Raw genomic sequence first — 22264 nt, forward strand, 5'->3', positions numbered from 1 at the left:
GTAACATCTTGCAAAGAAAACCTAGTTTTCTTTATTAACCAAAATCATGGTAAATGAAAAGTTTTGAAACCTTCATAAATACAATCTCTTGCATAGTCTTATTCGTGGAGTAGCCCAGTATATGATCAGAAGAGACTCAACTAAATATTCTAAAGTTTCAAAGTGAAGCAAGACAGGATTAAAAGATAATTTATAAAAAGTTGGCCAAAGCTAACTAATATTCAACATAATCTTTTCTAACTGGTAACAACAAATGATCTTTTGTATTATTCTAAGAGTTGTCCACATTCAAACAAAGCAGTTTACTACAACACCAGCATTCAAGATCCACTTTTCTGCAGTTATCTTACAGGAATAATCACATGTGGATCAGGGGATGAAGGGACATGGCAGATAGAACACAATCCTATCACAACCATCAACAAACAGACCCTGCTTTGTTAAGAGGTGCAGCGTGATAAAGTTTGTTAAACTACACCTTAATGCAAGGTTGATAGTTTAGCCTCGCAACCTAACTGAACTATCAGTTAGTATAGGCTTAACAGCTTTTCTGGTAGTACATTGCATTTTTGGTGAACAAATGCTGTTTGAAAGTCATCAATTTGTATAATCAGCTGTAAGGGCAGTATGTTGCTGGAATTGGACTGTACATATTTTAAGTCACAAAAACAGCAACAAGATCTGAGGAAGTACCTGCCTCTTAGACAGGTCTCTCCCACAGTGAAGCCCACTTCAATGCAAGAGCAGAAGTCATCTCAGCCAAAAACAAATGGCAAACACATCTGTCAAAGACAAGCTCAAAGGTTCCCAGCTGCTGAATACCTTCCTAATATCTGCATGAGCCCCCTAGCAAAGTCAGCCAGGAGCCAGCTCTCATCTCCTGCTTGCTCCTGCAGGCACGGAGAGCTGGTTCCCAGGAGACACTCCCTACCCACAGAGAGGGCCAGGAGGTGCCTTCCCGCTCCCTTCACACTTTGCAGAAGACCAGGAACCCAAACTCTCGGCTCCTGTCTGTCTGTGAACAGGAGAGCTGGATGCCAGTTCCCAGGCGTGACCAGGGCCTGGAGGCAAGGAAAGCAGCACGGCTTTGTGCAGGCCTGCCTGCAGAAGAAGCTGGAAGCTACCTCCTTGGAGCCAGCTCCCCTCAAGGCCTAGGAGCTGTCTTCCAGCTCACCTCAGCACCACAAGCAAAGTGGGAGCCAACTCCTTGGAGCCATGAGGTCTTGCCTCCTGCGAAGCATGAGTTCTGGCTCAGTCTGTGACAGTCAAGCACAACAGCTCTGCTGGCCTGGGGAAACCCAGCCAGGACAAAATTCCCCACTTTAAGCCAAAGAAGAGGTGAGAGCCAGGACAGAACGGCTCAGAAACATTAAGCTGTCAGAAAGTGTCTAAGTTAATGAAGGCCAGAGTTGCACAAAAAAAGTGTTTCTGAGGCTGTGAAAGAGGCAAGTGTCCTGCTGCAAAGGCCACACAGACCCAAACTCACTGTGGTTGGTACTACCTGCAATGATTGCTTCTTCTAAAGTGAGGAGGCTAGGAATCATGGAGAGAGCATAGGTGATACTGCAGACATCTTCACATCTCAATAAAGTCACCTGTTTCATTTTTAAGAAGAAATCATCCACTGAACCCTGGAATCAGTAGTTAAAGAACAAGTTGTATTTAACCTACAAACAGAAAAACTGACCCTTGTTAACCACAAATTGTTAAAATTCAAATCTTTGGGCCCTAAAATCTGATGAGAATTTTTTTCTGAGAAATTTTGTGCCCCCAGGACAGCATTGTTCATTCACGTCTTCAATATCCATTACAACAGGCTCGGATCTTGTCAGCCATCATTCTCCAAACACAAAATTCTGCTCTCAAGTCAACTGAGAGGAAAAGTCGTGCAGTTCAGAGTGAGGTACTGTCCCACTACTGAATGTCTTTTATTTAGGATGCTTCCTATTCATATAGCCTAAAGCACAAGTCACGTGTTGTTGGAGATTACCTTCCTGCTTTCTGTTGACCTTTTTCCACTATCATAACATATATATCATACCATAATCAAATAATAGGAAGTGAAAAAATGGTAATTCCCAATTAAGAAAAAAAAAAATATATTAATATTGGCACTAAAAGTAGCAAAAGGAACTTAAGCAAAGGAACTAAAAACCTGATCAAGTCTGATAAATCCCAGTGGAGATGAAAACAAAATGACTTTGACAGGCTTTGCAGTGAGTCCTATTTGACCACCTGAAACTACACTCTTCCACAAGGTTGAGTGCACCACCGAGTTCTGCAGGCTCTTCCCTCTGTTCCTACCCAGCCCAACAGCTGTAGGAGAAAGAACTGACAGAAGCCTCAAACTCCCCACATGGACACTTTTGTCTGCCCGCTCCTCTCGGCAACTCTGACCCACTGACTCTTTACAAGGCATGAACCTACCTTGTTGCTATGGGCTGGTGATAGCTGGACTCGTGGCTGAGCTTGGCCACTGCCAGCAGATCTGCTTTGCTCTCCTTACTCAGGCAGCATGAGACAGCGCCCCTCAGAACTGAGGTCTCTGCCTGGGCCTGTCTGCCCTCACGTCACCTTCCCTTTATTGAGGGCTCACAGCAAGCTGCCCTTGCTGCTCCTTGTAACAACAAAAAAAGTATGATGAACTTGTGAAAAACCATGTGTGTATACAGACAAGTTCATACAAAAAGGCTGCTCTGAAAGTCATGCCTCCTATTTTATTACATTGGCCTACGATGTCAGAGGCAGATGTTGGTATGGCAATAGAGGTTGAATCTTCCTACTGAAACTCTGCTACATTTTGTTGCTGTGCTACAGGTGGCAGCAGAGGGGCAGTCTGACTGAATACCTCCATGTGGAAAAAATGGTACCCACTGACATTCATCAACGTTTGTTGAACATTCATGGAGACCAAACAGTGGATGTGAGCACAGTGGTGCATTTCAGCAGTGGTGACAGCGGGTCATCTCAGCTGCAGCAGACTTTTATGAGCATGGCATGCAGGCTCTTGTTCATCTGGTGAAAATTTCACTGGTGAAAATGCATAGCTAATGGTTGTGACTATTGAAAAATAGTATTTTATAGCTGAGATTTTGCTTTATCAGATAGTGTTACCAAATAGCAATACTTTGTATTATCTTCTTATACTGAAATTGTTGATCCAAGGTTTGGGATAGTTGGGTTTTTTTCCCCTCTGACTTACTACATTGAACTTCAAACATGTAGCATAGAGTTTATTTCTATCCTTCCATGGTCTGGAACAAAGACTGGTCTATAAATATGATGTTTTATTTTGGAAAACATAAGATCACATCTTAACTGCTCAGCTAAGATGAAAAATAATGATTTCCTTATTGATAGTGCAAGTATTTGACTGAGTTGTCCATCCATACCCATTCACCCAGAAGAGTATAATACTCTGGAGGAACAAGCGTCATAATCACCTCCTTCATCCTGCCACTGCTTTGTCAAGAAAATAGGTTAGAATAGTTTTATAATTGGCATATTGCAAATAGTTTGGTTACTACAGATTGCAAAGGAAAAGTACTCATCCCTCCAACATCCCTTTGCAAAAAAAATAAGATCAGAACAGCTGTCACAGGCACCTTTTTGCACAGGTTTGAAACCCTGGAATAGTACAGTAACACTGTATTTTTCTGCCTCTTGATTCCTTGCAAAACATGGACTACAATCTATTCCATAATTCCAAATTAAAATAAAATTTAAAAGAGATTCTTTCCTTCTTAAAATACTACTAGAAACATATCTGGCAGAACTCTCAAGCTGAAGCTGGCACAATAGAAACCGAGCACATAATTTGAAGATAATGGGATTGTATTACATGACTCAAGAAGGATGGAGGGTTAATCTGAAAAAATACAGCAGCTTAGGTCAGTGCAATTTATCTGCACTCTGTCATGTAGTATGGCTCCTGTTTTAAAATAGATTCATTCAGAAGAGTGTAAAACCTTGCATTAACACAACCCATCTATTTAGACTAACATCAATTTCACCTGCATTTGAAAAGTGCAGCTATACATACACATTTGCGTATAAACAACTTTTTTTTTTATTATTTTTAAACACATCTGAGTTCACTTCTTTTGTTAAATTTGTGTGTTTGTATGCATATAGAATCACAGAACCATAGAATCACTTCAGTTTGAAGGGACTCTTTTAAAGGTCATCTAGTCCAACTGCCCTACAATGAACAGGGACACCTACAGCTAGATCAGGTTGCTCAGAGCCCATCCAGCCTGATCTTGAATGCCACCAGGGACAGGGCATCCACCACCAATCTGGGCAATCTGTGCCAGTGTTGCACCACCCTTAGTGTAAAAAAAACATCCTCCTTATAACCAATCTAAATCTCTCCTCTGTTAGTTTGAAACCATCTCTCCTGTGTGCTATCACCACAAACCCTGTTAAAGAGTCTTTCTCCTTCCTTCTTACAGCCTCCCTTTAGACACTGAGAGGTAAGTGGTAGCTTATTCTTTTTTAATAGAACTAGTTACTCCAAATTCAGAGAAAATCCCCAAAGACAAAACCAAACTAAAACAGTAAAATGACAGTATTAGCCAATTTAGCTATGTTGAGCTAGTACAGCTGTGGACTAGTGCTGAATTGTAATGGACAAGATGGGGTTTTGCTGCTTATGTTAAGTGCTGCTTATACGTAACCAAAGCTGTTGTATCAAATTCAATGTCCTTATTTCCACATGGTAAGTGAAATCATTATCTGGACTCATTTCTGTTACCCATGTCACTGAGATGTTAAAAGCACAGAACTTTCAGAATCCAGACTGACTCAACAGCTTTCTTGACACTTGGCAGAGCTGACTTTTCTGTAGTTTGTCCAGAAATACCAACTTACTTCAGAGTTCACATGATGTTTCAAACAGCAGTTTAATACACCAACCAAAGTGATAAAAGAAAACTCCTGGCTTGGAGAAATTACCCTAAAAGAGCATAGAAGTTATTACACTTTACACTCCAATACAGACATAAGAGATCTATTTCTTTAACAGCTATTTTGCTTAGATAGATGGTATTAAAAAAATCACTTTCTTGCAAAGCATTAACATACATTTTCCTCCACTTAAATACTTCAATTTCAAATGCACCACAAAATGTACTCCCACAACAGTACTGTATTAGTATAAAACTATTTTAGTTCAATTAAAATGTCTAACTATCTACCCCCAAACCTACCTAAACTGTAATTTTCACTTCGAGCACTTCCAACATGTTATCAGTTTTGTTTTCTTTTATCAGCTTATCATATTTTATCAGCATTATCATATGCACAGGTCCTGCATTCCAAATGTTGGAAAAAAATAGTTATTAACTGCTAGGTAACAGCAGATTTTCCAATTTAGAGAACTGAAGTACACACACTATGAAAGTATGTGTACTTTGCATTCTGAAATTTCGTATTAAAATTTGTAATAACAAAGTACCTTGCCAGCTCGTAAGGCCTGCCTGAGTTTTTGCCTTCTAATTTATAATGCTAGGGCGCTTTCAAAAGGAGGTGGAAAATAAATAAATAAAATCAAGCTCAAAATAGCACACTTACGCTGCCACAGCTTAAATATATTTTGGTGTGGGAGCTTCTGGTTTCTCTCCAAATGCTGCCTAGCAATCATTCTGGGCTTTTTTTTTTCTCCTCTACAGCCTATACAGATGTGTGAAAGATGGCTAACCCTCAGCTTACTGTTAACCAAAGAGTGACCTCATACAGCTGAGATTTACTCTCACACTGGCTTTTTCCCACCTTTTCCACACCTACTTTTTTCTTTTTAAGTAACACGAAGTAGCGTCAGAAAGCACGATGTTTTAGTCATTTGAGCATATACGAATTATCCCACCAACTGGAAGTGCTCTCTGTTACCTCTGTCTTTTAAAATTGAAGCCATTATAGTCAATTGTGCAAATCTACAGTTAGCCTTTCATAAAAAGTAGATTTTTGACCCACTGAACTGGAACAGTTTCTGAGTTCTTTTGTTTCTGAGAAGATACCATACAATCCATGCATGTCAATCTGATACTGGTGTGCTACTGCATTCAGAAAACGCTCCTCATAAGCAATTTTTAAAGTTCTGAAAAATCATGGTTGTTTTGGTTGTGTTTATTTGTTTGGAATGCAAGCTTGTCATTTGAAGAAGTGCAATAAATCTCCACATGTATCAAAAAGTGGTTACCTTCACAGTGATTTATCACCTCCAGGTTACAACAGATTGACATCCGGAGCAAATAATGGAAAGCAAAAGCTTACAGCAGATCCAAGGATTCTCTCATAAAATGAATTGGTTGACTCAGCAAATCTCCAGGTAGAAAGGACACTGTGCTATGACAGCATCTACTGGAGTGTCAGCACCCTTAGAGACATAACAGCAAGGAAGAAGAGCTGGAGGATGAAGTCCTTACTAAAGACTCAGATGAGAAACACACACTTTGTGTGGATTGAAGAAGCAACAAAGGCTTTACAGCACACGTGCATATGGATGAGATTAAAAACAGTAACCAAACGTCATTCAGATGTATCAGGCAGACTTTAAAGATGACAAAAAGCAAACCAACAAACAAGAAAATAAACCAGAAAAACTCAATGCCTGGTATAATTCTAATACAAATTTCAGCATCACTGCCTTTGAGAAGAGCCATACTAACTAGTGAAAAAAATGAATGGGTTATGATTTTGTTGCCCTACCCAAACTTTTCAACACAGGCAGAGCAATATTACAGATTAAATGTACTTTAATGAAAACATTATCATAGAGAACACACTGCTGTCTTTGTGATTCTTCCCCAGTCAAGAGATCCATGACAAACTTCAGGTTTCACCCCTCTGCTCAGTATGTGCTGAGTTTTTCATTTCTCCTCATAGCTATCCCTATTCCAACTGTTTACGCACATAACCTCAAAAACTATCAAAACACCTCTTCATGACATAGATATACATACATTTTCCAGTTCAGCTTGGCTGTGATTTTTGACTGAGATGAGCACATGTATTGCTCTGCTAAATACTGCAAATATCCCCAAAAGAGGCTCTTTTCAAGAGTACCATTACTCTCAGCAGTTAAGATTCTGGATCCAAGCATGTCTGCTTCTTCTGTCCTCCTTGGATGTCAAGGGGAAGTAACATGAATTTATACACAGACTATTACATATTTGGCTTACAGAAAAGTGTTTTTAACATTTTTTCAAGATGCAAACCATTAAAAATATTTCTGCTGGAGCTGTGGACATCCATAATTTCAACTTATTGGCAACAACATTACATTTCTTTGTTACCTTTCTTGGCATCCTTAGAAGTGAGTGACAAACTGCCAGAGCCCAAAGACCACAGGCTTGGAAAGCACTAAGCCCAAGAGGGCATAAAAACTAAACTTACTCCCTTTTGCCCTGAATAATAATAATTTAAAAAAGAAAAAACAGATCACTTCTACCAAGGTAAATGTAATATACTGAATAACTACAATAAAATATTATCTTATCTTTTCTATGAATTACAATCAGCAGGACAGTTGGGGATTAATGCACACAGTGTACAAAGACAAGCTGAAGGAATGGGGCTTTCTAAGCCTGATGGAGGGCAGGCTAAGAGAGGACCTCTTTTGTTTCTGAGAAGATACCATACAATCCATGCACGTCAATCTGATACTGGTGTGCTACTGCCTTCAGAAAACACTCCTCATAAGCAATAGCTCTCCACAGCTACATGAGATGAGGGTTTAGGGAAGGCCAAAAAACAATGGAAGCAAGCTGGAGCGTGGACGCTCCCAACTATGCATCATAAACTCTTTTTTCAACCATCATGATGGTCAAACACTGGAAGACGCTGGCTCATAGAAGCTGCAGGGTCTCTATTCTCAGAGATATTTAAAACCTCCACTGGACACAGCCATCAAAGCTAGTTGGTCTTGCTGGCCCTTGCAAAGAACTGTCACTTTCAACCTGAACTAGCTAGTGATTCTGTGACCATCCCTTGTTTTTTGCACATGAGATATGCTCAGTCTTCAATCAGCTATCTGTCAGTAGGCTATTTTAATTGAAAAAGACAAAATGCAAACAAGAAAGATTAAACCAAAATACAAAATATCAGTTATAGATGACTTAGAAAATTCATTTGTATCCCTAGACCCAATGAAACACTAATGCATGAAAAGATGGAACTTCCCCTAGTATTTAAAAAGACAGGTTCGCTTGGTAATATGCTTTGTTTTAACTGAAGATGCCTTTATGGAAGTCTGCCTAGTTACGTAACATGTTAGATAAAAGAAAACAAAATAAGAGAAACCTGCCAAGCTGACATACGTTTAGAAATTAAATTCTATGAAAATAGTGTTAAGTAGAGTTCAAAGGTTGCTCAGAAGAATACATATACTTGCAAACCTTCCCTAAATACTCTTTTTAGAAACAGACATATCTGTGCAAAACACAGTGGAAACAACAAAAGATATTAGAGACTAAACACAGTTTACACCTGTAACACTGCAGTAGGTAACACTGCTGTTGGGATCATCATATGTTGGCAACCATCAGTTATAAACCAACAGATGTTTCCTTGTGTAGTGTAAACTAGCCCATCATGAGCTACAGAACATTTCAAACTAATTTGAACCAGCAACAGAAACCTCACTGAGGATTACTGAATATTGCCATTCAACAAACGATCAAAATTTAGAGCCTCAGCAATTTACGCTGGTAGTTCAGATTTCACTTTTCTTTGCTTTACATGGTTTTGAGTGTACTGAGCTGGACACTGGCAAGCCAGGTATTGCATAAGCAATTATAAATCCCATAAGAAGAGCCAGGTCATATCAAGCAAAGCATAAATAATCCTCTGTAACAAGAGCAAGCAGGTTCACAAAATCTGAACCTAATCCTAGTTAGGAAAGCAACCATTAGACTCCTATAATAATTCTTAACATGTTGAAAGAGTCTGAGCATTATTACAGAGCAAAACCTCCGAAGATCATCAGAAGAGCTGTATACATAAACCTCAGTTAGGAGCTACATGTTTTTAGAGTTTACAAACAAGCGTTCAGGCAATTCAAGTAACATATGCAAACAGGAGTGCTTAGTGAGATGCATCATTAATTTATTCATTCCTCTAAGAAATGTGTACTGCTATAATTAATAACAGAAGCAGAGATACACAATAGCTGCTGTCTACACGTTAATAGAGTTCTGTTACGAGACAAAAACAGACACATTGCTCAGCTCCACAGTTGTTAAGATAAGCAACAATTTAGAGTTTGGGTTCTCTATTCCCTCTTTTTTTGCTGTTTGGGGTGGTTTCTGTTGCTTTTTCCATTTCAGTGAAAAGACCAACTTGTTTTAAGGCATATTCGTATTTCCCAAAGCAGCACCACACAGCATCCATTTTGAAACAGCTTCAGTTTGAATTAGAAAACTTAGAAAAATAAATAAATAAATTGGAAAACCACACACTGCACCACAGCTGCATTTCAAAAATTATGAGAGAGTAAGAATTTTTGCTTGGTGGGAAAATTTACTTCAAAACAAATCAATGAACATCTTTAACACAGGGTTTAGTGCTGGTTGTCAGCACAGTCTCAGGCAATCACTTTCGTTTTTCTACCTTTCCTTTCTCTATGAGAAAAACCAATGTGGACAATGTTCCTTTTGCTGTTCATTAGGGCTGTGAAAACCTGTATACGAGAAAGTTCCAGTCCACAGATATCACTTCTGTATTATTCACTGCTCAGAATTGTTACCTGTCATCATTTCATTTATCTACTCAAAATTAAAGATGAAGGTTAAGACAACTTAGTTTTTAAACACTGACATTTTTACCCAAGCTTCTCATGGTTCTTTTTAAATACCATCTAGTAAAGCATTTCAAAGGGCTCTCCTTCTTTAATGAGGCATTAAAATACAGTCATACGACAAAAAAGCAACTCTACTAAGTCTCTTAAACCCCTGGACTTATATTATCAGCTTTTATGTGCCTGTCAACACTCAACAGTAAGAAGCAATGGTTTGCTCTTTGCCTCAAATTTAAAAGCCAGCTAAACTTCCTCCCACTTTCCTGCTGAGAGCTTTAACTCCTTGCAAACTCTCAAAGCTTTGACACTTCAGCAGCAGATAAATCTACAATATGATGCAACAGCCAGGTGTAGACTGAGTCAGCCACTGGCTACTAATTTACTCTTGACCATTTCATTCATCTCACTGAAGTAATAAACTAGAAATACTTTCCAGCCTGCCCCACCTCTCCCACATATACATACTGCTTGCGGATCAGACCTCTGAAATAGATGCCAGCTCTGTCAAAAGAACTATATATAGTTAACTTGTAAGTTGAAACATTTGAAACATTTGAAATTGTACAGATGTCAACATATGGCTAGAATGCAAAGGAATTTCCAACTCGGAAGCTAAAGCAAGAATACAGTGTTTTTCAATAAGAGTATAATATACTAAATTGTAAAACTTCTTTACTCAGAACATTTCCCTAAATATCTACAGCCTGAATGTGGCAGTCAGTATAAAAGATCACTGATGCAAAACCCATTATTAATTTGTTTTACAAAGGTATCAAGCTAAGTGCACCTGTGAAAGAATACAAATTGGATGATTTGCCTAGCAAAGTTCACAGCCGGAAAGCCCTGCATTCCATCCAGTATAAGCTAAAATATTTACACCATTTTCTCAGTACACAGAAAAACAGCGACTGCAAAGATAAGCCATGCTGTTTCTTTACAGCAGTAAAATGAGATGCACACTAAGAATGGGATCCTTGAGATATTATACATCACAGAAGCAGTGAAAAATGATCCTCTCCCTTTTCTCCTTTTCCTTTCACACTGTAATTCCACAGTACATAAAACCCCTATTTAAGTCTCCTAACCTTGATAAGGACTTGATCCTACTCTCATTCAAGTTAATGGAAAAAGATCTCATAATTAACCTCAAAGGTGCATGACTGAGGTACTGAGCAGCAAAGTTAAAGGGCAGTATTGTAATTGTTCATTTGTGAAAATGTTAGCTTGTTTCATAATGGCGAGGAAAACAAAACAACTTCTTCCTTACAATAGCAAACATACACTAGCTTTATCTAAAGGTCAGTTGGTACTGCTGAGAACGAACAACATTGAGACAGCTCTTACATCCTTCTTCTAGGGCGGAAGCTACCCGATACTGTGCAGAAGTTACAGATACTTTTTATGATTTCACAGTGGGAGAGGAAGGAATTTAAAAAAAAAGGAAAAGAAAAAAAACATCTGAGGCTCTGCCAACGTTGGCATGCTTTCTTTTTCAAATACCTTAAATACAGCCTGGCATAAAAGTTTCTGTCATCACTAAAAAGACTTCAGCGAGTTTCAAATGCCAAACAAATCCCTTGACTCACTGTGTCTAACCCCAAGGGAAGCATTTACCAGCAGGAAAAATATGAAGAAGAATGCCAGAAGTTAAAAAGTTAAGTTGGACTGATTCAGCATTCAGATCAAAAAACTACAGTTCTTAGATTATTAACAAGTGCTTCAAGCAACTGGGGGCTCTGACACAGACAAGAACCTGCACATCACAGGCATTCCAGGAACACTGGTTTGTCTGCACTGGAACAAAACCATTACTAAATATGTGGACCCTCCTGATTTAAAAGCATGCTGTTTCTCGTCTCTCTGTTCATACACATGAATAATACTGTTAGGCACAAAATACTTCCTTCATCAAGGTTAGAAACAGCAGAATTCTTTTTCTGAAATTCTTTCAAATCCTTTAGCATTTACAGTCATGTTTTTAAGAGCTGTTCTAACAAGCAGTATTGTACACAGAACACACAGCTTCAACTAACTCAACAAAAAATCAAAATAATGAAAAATCAAAACAGACACAAGAAAAGACATCAAGTCTTTTCAACGGCCACAACTTCAAATGTAGATTTTTGGAGATGGTAGAAGGAAGAAAATGATGCTTCAAGGAACAGTAGTAGATCTTATCAGTTTAAATGATCTGAGAATATGCAATTGTTTTTTTTCTTTTTTTTTTTTTTTTTTTTAAACTAGGTATATGTGGGGCAATACCAGCAAAAGACAAAGGGCATGTGAACCATACAGGGGAATATGGGAAAGACAAGAGTCACCATCATCCAGCTACCTTTTATTTCAAGCTGTTTAATAAACAATTCAACAAACCTAAGGCAGATGGATAACTCTGTCCAAATGTAACAGATAAGAAGTAGAAATTTTATCCAACACAAGTATTTAGGGTCAAAAAAGTCTTCCATACTTTCTGAAAAGCAGTTCAATACCTGAAGTTATTTAAGAACAGTATTTTCTAATATTTCTTCCAGACAGCACCATCCTTCCTCCTAGGAGGCGGCAGATACCTCTGCAGATATCAGAAACTTCTCTGTGGTGTCTAAAATAAACAGCCTCTTACTCCTATTTTACACTGGCCTAAGTACATGTCACATTGTCTGTGCAAATACCACGCCTCCAATGCACAGCTGAGTTTACTGTAGGGTAGCAATGCATTTATTACTGAAAAGTCTCACAGACGAAAGTTTTAAGCCTTAAGAGGAAGACAGCTTGCAACACAGCCAATTTAAACAAAAAATAATTCACAGTAATTTCAGACTCAACATTCACCCATGTCCTCTGGCAACTTCTTTGTGGTTTTACAATCATTTCCTATAGCCACCTCTCACTGTTGTTCTGAAGACATGCACAAGCATGCTGGGGAAAAGAAGAAGTGACCAGTTCTCTAGAGAAAACCATGAAGAAGACCACGACCTTGAATTTGTAATATACACATGGATGTGATTTGTAGAAATTCAGCCAGAATCCTACTTGGCACAAGGATAGTTCTATTACCAATTGCTGTGTTTCCTATGGTAACAGAAGGTTAAACAGTTTGACATAAGTAGGAATTCCTAAATTGAGAGTGCACATTTAAGACCATTCTTACCAAAAGTAACTTCTCCTTTGCCAGTCTTGTCAAACAGCTGAAAGGCTACTATGAACAACGCATCTGGAGCACACAGGACTGATTCAAATGCCACAAACTCTTGGAAGGATATCAACCTAAAGGAGGAAGGAAAAAGCAAGAGCTATGAAACAACTTGCTTGCAGAGACCTGAAATGCAACGTAATATAGATTACGCAAAAGAATTAAGATCACAATGAGAATACATAGAAATTGTCATCAACAAGGATTAAAACTTATCCTAAAATGCCCCAATGCCAACACTGTTAGCAGCCCTAACATTACTAGATGGAAACAAATTGGTCAACAAGCAATTTCTGTGCTTTGCAAGTCACAACAGAACAAAAATAAGCCCATGTGCTCCATGTGGCAATGGGCCACAGCCTTCATGTCCAACTGAACTGCCCGCCTGGGAGTCCACCACATTTCATGGGCAAGATTTGAACAATCTCCCTTCAGATTCAGTGCTTCAGGCTTTCCAAAGGCAAATCCATTCAAGACCTACATACTGCCACTCACTTCTCAAGGAGCTGATCTGAATATGTTATGTTAACTAACTTATTAATCACCTCTCACAGCCCTCAAGTACTGCAAGTTGAGTCACAGATCTTCAAGCAGCAGTCTGCACATTCTTCCTCTGCCCAAGAGCACTTTATTCAAATTCATCATCATAGCCAGGCTCCCAATAAGCAAGTGCATTAGCAGAGCAGATAAAAGCAGAGGTGCCTTTCCTTAAGATTGTTAATAACTAGAAATATGTAATTAGACAACTTGGCATTGTTTCCAGCAGAAGACTTGATACAGCAAAGGCCTTGAGCAGTTCCAATTTCTCCGGGTTACACCCAGGAGTTTAAATGGAGCTCAAACTCCTTTTCTTAAAGGGACAAAAGCTAACCATCCTCCTGGTTTGCTACTTTTTTAATGATTAGGTTGCACAGTTTAAAACCATCTTCAAATGTGTGGCTGCAGGGCCTGCTGGCAGTCTGAGATGTTGAAGGTCGCCCTCTCTTTGTGCAGTTCTATGGCAGCGCAGTAAGTGTGTAGCTTTAGTGGCTTCACATGGCTGCATCTTGGGGATGAAGACTTATTTCTGAGATGCACAGAATTCCACATAACAAACGATGAGAAACTCACATAAGAAAAAGAACAAAATTTTTACTATTATTCTTTAGAAACTAACCGTAGCCTTGGGACTTCTACCCAAAATGATACTGCAGCTGGTTCAATGAGAACTTCCACTCAGTATGCAATAACAGGGAAGAACAAAGTGTTTGAAGAGGCTGGAAAAGACATCCATCCCACTGAGTCATCCTGACCCATGACTGTACTGCGATTTCCAGCCACCCTGTCTTAAGGGAATTATTCTTTTAAGTCACAGAGCAGTGTGCTTGCTGTCAGCAGCCACATATCCACAGGGTAACAAAAGCTGATTTCCATGAAGAACAGGAAAATATGAAAAGACGAATACTATCAAGTAGGTACTATTAAAAAAAGCACGATTAAGAAGTGGTCAATAAAGCTGTTCTACTTTACCCCCCTCAACATACAGACACCAAACAGGAGCGAAAGAAACAGAGTCAGAAATATTCTAACAAATAATTAACTTTGGGGAGTTGTCACCATGGATCATTATGCAGCAAGAAAAATAAAGAAGAAACCTCCTCAGGTTTTCTTGATATTACATTCACAACTAATGATGACAGCACACATACAAGCATGCCTTAAATTTTATCGGCAAAGAAGCCAATGACTTGCTACATAAGTGCACGTCATCACACAGGCAGGTTGCTAAGTCATGCAGACAATCTTCAAATGGCAAAAAACTTCCACCTCCCCCAGAGCCAAAGGGATTGGGAACAAAAAGAAGAAGAAAAAAAAATTAGTAATTTTTCATTCAAATTTAATCCTATACATCACAACCTACACATTTTTGCATTTACACACATTCGCTGCTACTATGAAACTTGGAGGTTATAAAAGCTCTTTATTATCCATTATTATTTGTTACATACCTGACAACTTCCACAACAGTAAACAAAGAACTGAGTGCTTCTGTCCCAAAGATTATGAACAAAATAGCAGGCAACAAGATTCTAGAAAAGGATTGTTTAGAATGTAAAGTACCTGCCAACATCGATTTGATAAAGCTGCTTTCTGTGTGAAACAACCACCAACGTATGTCCTTACTAACAGATCCCAGCACACACAGTGATCACAACACTGAAACACAGCACCTTTCCCAGCAGAATCCCAACAGAGCATATTCTATGCTGTTACACCTGGAACTGATTAACTCCAAGCGTTAACACAGCTACAAGGTTTTATACTGTTAGAAGCATTCTTTGTCAGCTCTTTCAAGTAATAAGCCCCCTCTAATAAGTCAGGGAGAGATGATGAGAATAACCTCATATTCATTTTTTAAAAGCAATTACTCATAGCCCTAGGAAGATTAAAAGTGTACAAATTGCGTGGTTCTTGCCCCACTATTAAAGAAGAGACATTAATATCTGCTGCGCCAGCTGAATTCAAATTAACCCAATTTTTACGTGTTAATTAAACCAGCTATTTTCTTCTTATTGTATTTTTGCTCTGTAAGTAGACTAGCCTGCTAGTGATTCCCAACAGATCTATTCTAACAACAATGACGTATTCATTTACTTCTATTATGACCATACAATACAGTAACTGAGCAGTAATTTTTCACAGTCAATTTCATCTGTGATTCTTAATGCTTAAAGATGCTGAAATAATGTGTACTACATAGCCATATGCTCACTTCTCTATACTGCACAAGGGTAGTTGCCTGGGTAACACATTTTCTCTCTGGTTTAGCATCACCCTTTTGGGTTTAGCATAACCCTTCACTGAATACCATTAGGTGTCATTAAACAGCACATACTAACATGGACTTCAATATACTACTTAAGAGTTATTTTACCTACATAAACAAGTGCTCATTTATGTTACAAAAGCAGAGAAAAGCCTAGTCATTTTAACAGTGCAAAGAGAGGAAGCCAAACTGTTTCCCAAATTTTTACTTCAGCACTGAAGATATCCTGCCCAACCAGTCAAGTCTTTCTTCACCTTCATGCTCTCATTAACAGTGCCAAGATTGCAATGTTTACTCGTGAAGACTGAAACACTGATGTTTTAGAACTTATCCACAGATGAGAGCAACGTGCCAAACACAACAGACGTGTTTGGTGTGACATCACTGCTATATACTACTCTCTCCTTTCTCCCAAACTTGTTTTGGTGCTCATGCCCACAGTATCTGGACACCACACAGATGTAATGCATTTCTACTAGAGAAAGTCCACATGCAGCCATACAAAGAAAAAAAAAAACAAAAAAAAAACATGACCTACTGCTCTAATACATACAAATGCAGTGATGAGATTTCTTCAGAAATCAATGCATATATTTCTACTGCATCAGCAATGTGAACATGATAACATAATAGGACACAAATTGAAGCTACACCTATTATTTTATGCTGCAACCTAGGTAAACTAAGTACAGCGTAAATGGGTGCATTAGGGGATAAATTTATATCCAGTAATAACGGTAAATGCTGGTATTTCCAAGTGTTACTTTTGAATAGTTTGTCCTTTCTAAAAATAAAGCACAGAGTATTTCTCAGTAAAGTGTTAGCACAGTCCAAACAGAGATAAGCAGTAAATACTTATTTTGTTAGACAGATGTTTAGAAGTACAACAAAAGATAGAAAACCAATACATACAGTAGGCAAGATGGCAAATGGCTCACCTGATGCTGATAGGCCTTGATAAAGCCACAGTATTTCAGGTAACTTTAAGGCCCAGATGAATCTTAATTAAGCTTTTTTTTTTTTTTTTTTTTTTTTTTTTTTTAGTAGGAATGAGAAACTCAAGACTACGAACCAGTCAAGGCTCTTAAATCTGTTTCATACAACCTACAGCCACGTGATAAATGGCTCTTTAAAAATCTGTGTGATTACTGACCCACTGCTTTGAAATGCTTCTCTGGCCATCAGCAAGAAAAGCACTTCCTTTCCTTAAGGAAAACCTTAAAAGACACCCCAGTAAAAGGCAAGAAGATAAGCCCACCTGCAAATATTTCTGCACCCTTAGATGGAGACAAAACTTGCTCCCATGGCAACAGATATTCACAGAATGTCAGAGTCTGCCTTTATAGGTCTTACTCTTTGTCACACCAACAGCAATTTCTGTGAAACTCTTTAATTTTTTGCCAGTGCAGGAATTGTGCTGGAGCTACACAAGAGATTTTGTCCATGGCAACCACAGTGAGATTGCATGTAAAAAAATCTGCACATTCTCTGCTTGCAATTTTCTCATTCTAGTTCAGGTCCCTGCAAAAAAAAAAAAAAAAAAAAAAAAAAAAAAAACCCACAAGAAGCAAATACCAATGTTGTGCCCACTTCATCTACCTACTCTGTTCTATTCCAATGCCACAGAATTTACAGTACCTACTAACTGCTAAAAATATGCTAAGTATAAGAAAAGTTCATTTTCATATCCACAGTTCGCACCATGGATTTCTTCAATTCTTCAAGGGGATAAGCAACCCCCTGCACGTCTATTAGCTCTGCTAATGAGTCAGTAGCTCTCATGCCGTCTGCCTGTCGCCTTTATCAGTTCCAGATTTCAGTATTTCTCACCGACACACTTGGTATCTATACATTACATCTCAGTAGAACTAAAAGAAATTAAAAAGCATTTTAGATACGTAGGTAGGAACAACCCTGGTGATTCTGGGCTCAGATTCTGCTGGGGGTTGCGTTCACCAATCTAAAGAACAGATGCTTCTTTAGAACAGAAGCAAAGATCCAATTTCTAGTAGCACATATCTTTCTAGAAATAACATAGCAGTAGAACAAAATTCACTTGCCACTGCTTTTGCAAGTCTCCTTTTTTTCTACCAAGAATAGACACAAATTATTAAGCAGACTTTCATGACCTTATCATCATCTCTAAAACACCGACAAGCCTAGTAAAATGAGAACAAACAAAAGCAGTTTTTCGCTCCGCTTTAAAACCAGAACCTCTGGACTGCCAAGCTGGAAAGCATTCAGCAAGAGAAGGCCAACAGGTCTTGTTGCCGTTCTGAGGGGATTTCATTCCAGCAATAAGAAACAAGTGCTCCTGCTTCAGATGATCACTCTAAGAATTACTTCATGTGCCACCAGCAAAAGATACAAATGCCTGGTCACATGGCAAAAAATGCTACAGGGCCAGATTAGCGAGACGAACACTAATCGCCTTCTGAACTTTCTCCACTTTTTTACACAGAAGTACAGCAGCTAAACAAGACGACAACCTGAATACTAAAAAAGAATCTCCAAAGTCACGATACGAACACGCAGCCAGCTATCACTGCAGCCTGGCCTGCAGAAACAATTCTTACCTGTGGCAGAAAGGAGCAATTAGAAGCTTCAACATTATACTGCAAAAATGCCCAACTCCTGCAAGATCACACGAAGTTACAAAATCCCAATCCATCAACAAGTTCACATACGCTACAGTTTTCTATTTTGCTCCCTCTGACATCAGCTTCTGCTTGTAAGGGAGGTCCAAATGAAGATAGAGATTATACTCACAGGCTTCTTATTACAAAATAGATCTGAATCTGTGCAAGCCAGAAAATGCAGTTTTACAGTCATCAAACCAAAGGAAGAAATCTGAGAAATGTTTAACGTTTTCAGACAAACACAATCTGAATTACCATCTTCTTGCTCCCGTTATGCCAATATAACCAAGGTGATTTCTTACAGAATTCTTTTATCAGGGATAACAGTCATTACATTAACTTGCCTACAAAGTTAAAGGAACCTAGCTGCCAGATACCTGATGCTGCCTAAACAGGAAAGAGAAAAAACTATCACCAAAGCCCTAAGTTATACATGCATCTGTTCTCTAAGCCTGCATTTTCTAGTCATACGTTATTTATCTCACATTTTACTCTCTGTAATCACTGATGTGAGTCGTGCCTGAAGTTTTCTGGTTTCTAAAAATGCCACAACTACAGACTTTAAGTCCACAGCTAATTATTTTGAAGTTTCTTCTTTAAAGATACGTTTAAGGCAGTGTTCAAAATACACATTCATATGGGTGAAGAGACAGCTTGCCTGGGCAAGTACCAGAAGCAAAAGCAAGGATTTCATTAAAAAAGTGGGGAGGAAGATAGAGGGGTAGCTAGTCTTGCCTACTGGCAGAGTCAGCCTTCCAAATGCAAACCATGTGCCACCAACCTCACTGCTGTCTTCCCAGGACTGAGGAGTGGCTCTCTAAATACCTCTGTTGCTCCTCCTCCCTCTTGAGGGAAAATGGAAAAAAACTTTTATTAATGCTGCAACAAATTTAAGGAGAGGCACTTTTTTGTACTCTTTCTTCCTACATGATCTAAACTTATTTTGGATTGCTATTTGAATGTGTTTGTGACAAATACATAGAGTAAACAGAGACAGAAAGACTCGTGGAAGGAAATGGAAACAAGACTTAGAGGAGCCAGCCAACAAACATGAAAGGTTCAATGAGTTAAAAATACATAGTAGAGAGAAAATGGTTTGCTCAGCTAAATGCTGCGTGAAGTCCAAAACATTGTTTCTACTCTTTCCACTTAAAAGATACTGTAATTCCATTATATATTTGCAGGCAAAACAAAAAAAATAAAAAAAATAAAAATAAAAATAAAAAAAAAAAAAAATCAACCCACAAACAAAAATCCAAACCAAACCAAAATAATCACCAGCCTTGTTTTCAAAGGAATGGCTTTGTGTTTTTTAAATGAACAACAATGAAAGAAAGAAAGAAAGAAAAAAAAAAAAAAAAAAAGAAGAAAAGAAAAAAACACCAGAAAACTTACCCATCTTTTGTCTGATCCACCACACCTGCAAGGAGCTGAACAGTGTTTGCATTTGGCAAACCATCCCCAATTATCTTCAGGTACCGTGTGACAAAGTCATTAGGAGACATGAAGAATTCCCCATTCTTCTCCACACTCGCATACTGTCAAATGAATGCAGTATTTAGTGTCACAACCCCATCTTGCTCCAGGTTCTCACTGCACAGGCATTATTCCCAACCCATAGCTTGTAACCCGGACCACGCTTACTGCAGGTAAGGACAGATCTGCTCTGAAGAAATTAAAACCTACAGTGAAACAGAGTAAGCAGCAAGTACTCAAACAGCTGAAGGCTTGGCTCCCTAGGCAGAATAGTGGCAGATACATGATTGTTTGCTCATTACAACAGCAATTCTCTACATTTTTTGTTTTGAAGTACAATAAGAAGCACACGTGCATTTGCAAATATGTATATGGCACTTCAGGACCACTGCAGCTTTAACAGTTATGGAATACTCCAGAGTATTATATTTATCTAGAATGACTCTGTGTAGCACCTCTACTTTGGCACAAGATGGGTTTACAGCCAAGAAACAACTTTGTTGTGCTCATGGAGTAAACGATCCCACAGGAGCATCCACGTGGGGGTGCTATCTTGGAGCAACTCCAGCGCAGAGGATTCAGCTGCAGGTGGCCCCTAAGTGAAGGAGAACCTACAGCTATTCCTCCACGGCTGAACCGAAGGAGTCAGAGAGCAGCAGTTAGCAGGAAACTGTAAGAAAAAGCAAGAACTTGGACATGGCAGTTTAGCACTACGCAGAAATAAGAAGAGGGGTACAAGACCTCACCACACACCTGTAATATATAGTAGCCTATGCTATACTGGCATTCTACTCCAGAAATAGCACTCAATATGCATACCTAAGTGTATTTGCTCCCAAGATACGCTTCCAGGAACAAATTACATATTCCTTTTTCTTGATATTAAATTATTTTGAAAATCATGAATAAATAAATAACACTGCCTTTTGCATCACCTTTACCCTGATTCCTTTTTCAGCCCTCAAATTTTGAAGCCCTCATTTTCGGCCGAAGGGTAAACTTCCAATCAACCCTAAATACTTTTCCCAGGATAGTGAACAAGCACCAAGAGCAGCAAAGGAATTTGCTCATTCCTTTAGCATTTTTAAGATAGGATAATAAACCATTGTTGAAGCTGCCCACAGAGCATTATCCATACTGATGATATTTCTAACTACATTAGAAGCCTATTGATATTTTGTAGCACACTTCAAAGACATGTTTTGTTTCATGTTTGCTCCTGAGCCTTTGCTAAGGGCAGGAACTGCCAGTTTTCATTTCAGAGCTGCACTGGTGCCTGCAGAGTACGGTATAGCTGCAGCAGGCATATCACTCTCAGAGGGATGCCAAAGTGTAACAGTAAGTAGATTATTTTCTTCTAGTGCTATATAAATACAGTCTTCAGGTACAACAATATCTTCAAGGATTCAGACTTCAGGGAAGCAAGCCCAAACAATACATAACTTGCTTTGGCATCTATATATCGGTTAGCATTTACAGACTCGTGTTTCAATAGACACTGTTTCTATCGCAAGCTTTCTAGTTGATATACTGCAAGGAATTTTCAATTGTATACTTTTATAAGAACTAGCAGATCAATTGATTTCAATGTAATCATTTGCAGGGAGACAGAATCTTTCAGAAACCCAGCCTCAAAAACTTTTAACACAGCTGCTATTGAGAAACAAATCAAATAAGTCAGACAGTCTATGCTTCTATATTTCATTTTTTTCTTCCAGGCTAACCCCCTGCTAGGGCACTCAATAACAGAAAACAGCACAAGGTTTCAGTGTCCCCCTGTTTCTTGTCATTGTGATTTACTCAAATGTATTTGAAATCCAATCACGTACTCTATACTACATATAGAAAATGACCTTGGAAAATGTCAGCTTGATCACTTTGACTAAAATCTAATCTCTTAGGGGTTATGGTAGAAGACTTAGAAAGAGTAGACTTACTGTTGGAAATTATCATAACAAAAAGAGAAAAACATCAATTCTATTGGTTTTGGAGGAGAGGCATTAGGAAATGGTTCTTTACATTGTATTTTTCCCCACTTTGGCAATTATACCCACAGAGAATTTGATATTATACAATAGTACTTAATGGCTTTTGGTAACTTATTTCCATACTTTTTAGATACTCAAGTATTAACCAGTTCAACTCCACCTTTAATAAGATCTGCAAACACTTTACAGGGGTTTTGATGTATTAAAAATGCTAAAAGTTCATTGTAATCAGCTGTATTATATCAGCTGTATTATATTGCTAGCCACATATAAATTTTCACACAACGGGCACCATTTCTATTTGGGAATCTTTTTTTTTTTTTTTTTAACTCTTTATTGAAGAAAGAAAAATGGATGTCAAGTTATTTT

General features: G+C 38.5%; 1 protein-coding gene across 3 annotated transcripts in view; it reads right to left on the reverse strand.

The window, feature by feature from the left end:
• The window catches only part of SLC25A13 (solute carrier family 25 member 13), a 92806-nt gene that overhangs the window by 48483 nt on the left and 22059 nt on the right, over positions 1-22264 (reverse strand). For all 3 annotated transcript variants that reach the window (XM_048952222.1, XM_048952221.1, XM_048952220.1), the window contains 2 exons: positions 19827-19969; positions 12945-13060 (listed from right to left, as the gene is read on the reverse strand). In XM_048952222.1, the coding sequence (XP_048808179.1) occupies positions 12945-13060; positions 19827-19969 (259 nt within the window). The remainder of the gene's footprint in view (positions 1-12944; positions 13061-19826; positions 19970-22264) is intronic.

The sequence above is a fragment of the Lagopus muta genome, chromosome 7 (assembly GCF_023343835.1).
Source record: "Lagopus muta isolate bLagMut1 chromosome 7, bLagMut1 primary, whole genome shotgun sequence".
NCBI classification, from domain to species: Eukaryota; Metazoa; Chordata; class Aves; order Galliformes; family Phasianidae; genus Lagopus; species Lagopus muta.